Source organism: Engraulis encrasicolus, chromosome 7 (genome assembly GCF_034702125.1).
Source record: "Engraulis encrasicolus isolate BLACKSEA-1 chromosome 7, IST_EnEncr_1.0, whole genome shotgun sequence".
NCBI classification, from domain to species: domain Eukaryota; kingdom Metazoa; phylum Chordata; class Actinopteri; order Clupeiformes; family Engraulidae; genus Engraulis; species Engraulis encrasicolus.
In genome coordinates, this window is record NC_085863.1 from 51983760 (window position 1) to 51988759 (window position 5000).

The 5000-nt window shown below is 41.8% G+C and overlaps 1 protein-coding gene across 1 annotated transcript in view; it reads right to left on the reverse strand.

The window, feature by feature from the left end:
• arhgef9a (Cdc42 guanine nucleotide exchange factor (GEF) 9a) overlaps positions 1–5000 on the reverse strand; it is a 57596-nt gene that overhangs the window by 10918 nt on the left and 41678 nt on the right. Inside the window, exons 6-7 of the mRNA XM_063202641.1 lie at positions 3281–3371; positions 1942–2174 (exon numbers count right to left, since the gene is read on the reverse strand). Coding sequence (XP_063058711.1) covers positions 1942–2174; positions 3281–3371 — 324 coding nt within the window. The remainder of the gene's footprint in view (positions 1–1941; positions 2175–3280; positions 3372–5000) is intronic.

Genomic DNA, 5000 nt, shown 5'->3' on the forward strand with positions numbered 1-5000 from the left:
CCTGATGAGTCAGGTCTTTAATTACGTATTTTCTTTCGACTTGTCTTTATATGTCTAGGGTTTTTTTTAGATGTAATGTAGACAAAGCTTCCCTTTGAACAATGTGAACCTTGTAATCACTATCTGACTAAAAGTACTTTATTTCACTCGGTCTGCACTTTCGCTTTCTCTCTGTATCGATTAAGGTGAGGACTGCACTCCGCTTTCTTTTTTTCACACAACTTGTAACTTGATTTGTGTCGCCCCCGTTGTCAGCCAATTTGGATAAAAGCGGCTGCTGCGCTGTAATAGTGTAATGTAGCGGGTGTCATGCATTGGCCCTTGCTCACACACGTGATGGGGTTAAAAGCAGGGGTTGGCTCTCATCGTATGTACCAGGGTAGGCTGCTGTATACAATGTGATCACAGTGACTAATGGGAATGACTTTCACTTGCAGGAAAGAGCCAGATCTACACCAAATTGGGTTGTTATTCTTAGACTTTTGTCTATGTACGAAATTAGTTAAAGATGTGTAATGTTGCTTTGCTATATTCAATTCCTTATTGGTGGAGCCCAGACTATAGAGCTGGGTAATTATTCGAAATGAATGGAATTTTCAACCGTAACCATTAATCAACAATGATCAAGCACATCTAATCCCTTATTTTATTTATTTTCATTCGATTTTAATGCTGCTTTTATATCCTGTGCGTTCCATTTTATATTTCACATATTGATCCCTGAAAGCACATTACCACATAAGTGGTGCATGTCATTCTTCCCAGAAGTCACTTCGAGATTATTTATGTTTATTTAAAGTTATAAACATTCTCAGAAATCTCTCTTTCTTTCTTTCTTTCTTTCTTTCTTTCTTTCTTTCTTTCTTTCTTTCTTTCTTTCTTTCTTTCTTCCTTTCTTTCTTTCTTTCATGTATTCTTTCTTTCTTTCATTACCTGTGGTCCTGTAAGGTGTATTTGAGCTGCTCTGTCTGTCTGTCCAGCCTGATCTCCAAAAATTCCGTGCTCCTGGACACGGATGTTAAGGACACGAAATCTGTGTCTAGGAGCACGGATTTTGCCAAAATTCCGTGCTCCTGGACACGGAATTGTTTTCCGTGACGTGCACACGGAAGTGTTTTCTATATTCCCACAGCACTGTGTTAACTCTATCATTAGAAAATACATACCAAATGCTAATCCTAAACAAAATAATGCTACAGCAATTTAAGTTGTGCCTTGACCAAAACATTCCCTAACCATAACCTCTCATTATAGACATATTTTTGAGAAATACCTTTTCCAGTTGGTTGATAGGCTATCAAGTTAATATAATGAATAAAGGAATATTAGCTGTGCCCAGACCAAAACAATCCCTAACCCTAACCTGTCAGTAAGGTATGTTTTTTTTAGAAAAAATATTTGAAATTAGAAAAATCCTGAGAAAACACAAGACTGTGGAAACATAGAACTGTGGGAGTATAGAGAGAGCACTTCTGTGTGTCCATCACGGAAAATAATTCCGTGTCCAGGAGCACAGAATTTTGGCAAAATCCTTGCTGCTGGACACGGATTTCGTGTCCTTAACATCCGTGTCCAGGAGCACAGAATTTTTGGAGATCATGTTGGTCTGTCTGTGTATTTGTGTATTTATTATTATTTATTGTGTGTGTGTGTGTGTGTGTGTGTGTGTGTGTGTGTGTGTGTGTGTGTGTGTGTGTGTGTGTGTGTGTGTGTGTGTGTGTGTGTGTGTGTGTGTGTGTGTGTGTGTGTGTGTGTGTGTGTTTTTCACACTCACGTAATACTCTAATATAAAGTGTGCCAGTACTACCGAGGTCATGTACGATGTATTTGAGCAACTTGGCAAGATGCAACGGGTTCTTGCGGACCTCTCTCTCTCTCTCTCTCTCTCTCTCTCTCTCTCTCTCTCTCTCCCTCTCTCTCCTTTCCTCCCTCCATCCTCACCTGTGGTCCTGTACGGTGTATTTGAGCAGCTCTGCTAGCTGCAGGGGGTATTTGCAGATCTTCTGGACGGGCGTGAGCAGGAAGCCGTCGATGGCGATGTCCATCATCTGTTGCTCCATGCGGCAGGCCTCGAAGAACTGCAGGAACCGGGCGTCCCGCATCAGCCGCGCCAGCTCCATGCACGCGTCCACATGGTTGTTACAGTACTCCGAGTAGATCCAGAAGCCATCTTGCTGTAAACGTAGACGCATCATGTAAACAATCGTAGTAGAAATTGGTCACTGTTACGGTGTCACTCATGTAACGTATGCGTGCACATAGTTGTTACAAGTACTCCGAGTTGATTCAGAGGCCATCTTGCTGTATACACGCACACAAAGACCCACACACTATCAGATCAGAAGTCTTAGCTATGGAAAGCCTATTTTCAAAAATGTGGTTTTACGTATTTCTTGTATTTGAGCAATGCATGCACACATCCACATGGTTGTTACATTATTCCAGAAGCCACCTGTCTGTATACAGCCAGACACATTACCTAAACAATCAGTAAAAATCGGTAACTGTTTTACGTTAAGTACCTGACTCACACAGACACACAGATACAAAGACACACACACACACACACACACACACACACACACACACACACACACACACACACACACACACACACACACACACACACACACACACACACACACACACACACACACACACACACACACACACACACACACACATACACACACAGACTAACCACATCGTACCAGACCCACAAGTCATACGTATCTGAGGTGAGAAATGCTTCTTTGCGTTGTCTCTGCAGAGTTGCAGTCAAGTATTATTTGTTCCATTGAGTTGAGTACCTATAGCTTTGGTCTCTGCTTGAAATATTTATGTAACCTTTGAAGGGGCTGCAGGGGCTAGCCAGCCTTTGAGGTTGTTTGTGATTTTGTGTTGAGGTACATTGTTACGGATCAAAAGTCAATAAGTGCAACGATACCATGCGTGAAATGGTACCGTTCTTCAAGGCCAGACAGCAGTACTGCCAGTTCTCATAGGTATCACTATACGATATCCAGCCCTAGCTGCATAGAATAGCAGTTGAATGAATCTCATTTTTGTCTCTGTAGGCCTGTTTATTTTGACATTTTACGTACAGTTACAAGTAAAATGCAAGTAAATATGTTCTCTGAATAGCCGAGTAGGTTTGTGAGAAACATTTCCTGTGACTGCTTACGACTTGGGAATTCCCAAAACTATCAATCATGACACAAACATCATGAATAAACCATCTCTTCTACCATTAACTCATGTTGTGTGTTGGCTGACTCACGTGTTCAAGGAAGCATGGGCCGATTTCACTGAGATGAGGCTCGTCTGTGTTAAACTGCTTCTCCAGGTCCCTGACGAAGCCCAGCTGGAACCTAAAGCAAGTAAGCAAAGTAAGTAGTACGTTTCATTATTTCTTACAGCGTTTTTCGCAAAGCACATAACAATTTGATTAAGTTTGTGTATGTGTGAGAGGTGATTTATTAACCCATTTATGCTGGATGCTGCGTATACCAGAGAGAGTAGAGAGAGAGAGGTTCCATTGGCCCATTGTTTCCGGGTTCTATTATTGCAAGGGGGAGGGAGGGGAAATCCCCCTTTAGGCAGACCTAGGCAGACCTAAGGACTGTTCTATTCAATGCTAGTATTAGGAGTATTATGACACACCCCTTTAGGCAGACCGGAACCTGGTCATGTTAGGTGTCCATAGCAACCTATTATGTTGGCATATCTCTATATACTTAAAGGGACACTGTGCAGGAAATGGTCAAAAAAGGTACTGCAACTATGCTGCTCATTGAAACTAGGCTCCCTATTGCCAAATTTGATCTTTACATGAAAGTTTACTAAGTAATAAACAAATATTAACTAGTATGGTCCAATTACAGTCATTTGTGCAGCTTAAAATGGCTATTTTAGGAAATTCAAAATGGCGGACCATGGAGAAGATCCCCCTTTTCATGTATGAAAAGTGAAATTTTTCCAGTCATAATGAATATTTAGAATTTGATGGTGGTGGTAAGTATTCATGAAAAAGGTAACATTAGTGAGTGGGCAGCATGAATTCTGGAAATGAACAACTAAAAATCTCACACAGTGTCCCTTTAAAGAATCCCTGGCGTATACGCAGCATTGATCTAGGTGCCTGGAGCAACATAGACGCAGCACTCAGGCTCATGAGATGAGATTTTGATTAAAAATGTAGCGCTGAATGAACACATTCAAATGAAAGAGGAGGGTCTTGACTTTTAAATGCAACTCATTTCATGTTTTTTATTTGATTCAGAGGCTGAGATATTTAGTTTTTTATAGGCTGATGGCAACTTTCCCCAAAAAGGGCATAACATGCATTTTTTGCTGGTGCCTAAAGGCGGATTCATACTTAGCGTTACTGGCGCTAACCTCCTTCATACCTCCCTCGCGACGATGGCGTGCGCTCAAAATGACGTCACCCACCCCTCCGCAAGCTGGCGCGGCGCGAGGTTGTGCACCCCACATTTTTTGTAACTTGGCGTGCGCTACTAGGGATCATGCAGGTAGGCAGACAAAGCAGGAGTTGCGAAGAGAGGCTACAGCTACTGCAGGCTACTTCAGAATGGACCCTGCATCATTTTGACGATAATAAAATGTCATTGAGAATTATTTTATCTTCTCCCTTAAATGTTGTTCAGTGAAACAATTGTTTACTTTGCTCAGAAGCACGTTGTGTTTGGCGATCTATTTATAAATTCTGCAGCCAGAACAATGCTCTCACATGGTCTTGGAATGATCTGGCAATGTAGGCTACAACAAAAATCTATGTTTCATTGTGGTAAGTCATAAGTCAGACGTTCAGTAGCCCTACAGCAGCCGTGTTTGGCTTTCTATTTTTATACATCTGTAGAACTCACGCTGCGAGTTGCGAAAGATGCCGCCGTTTCTCTCATGAACAGCAGAGGGCACACTTCCGAAAATGCAAGCGAAAGCCTGTTAATGGCGCTTTTGACTATGAATGGTCCGCCACA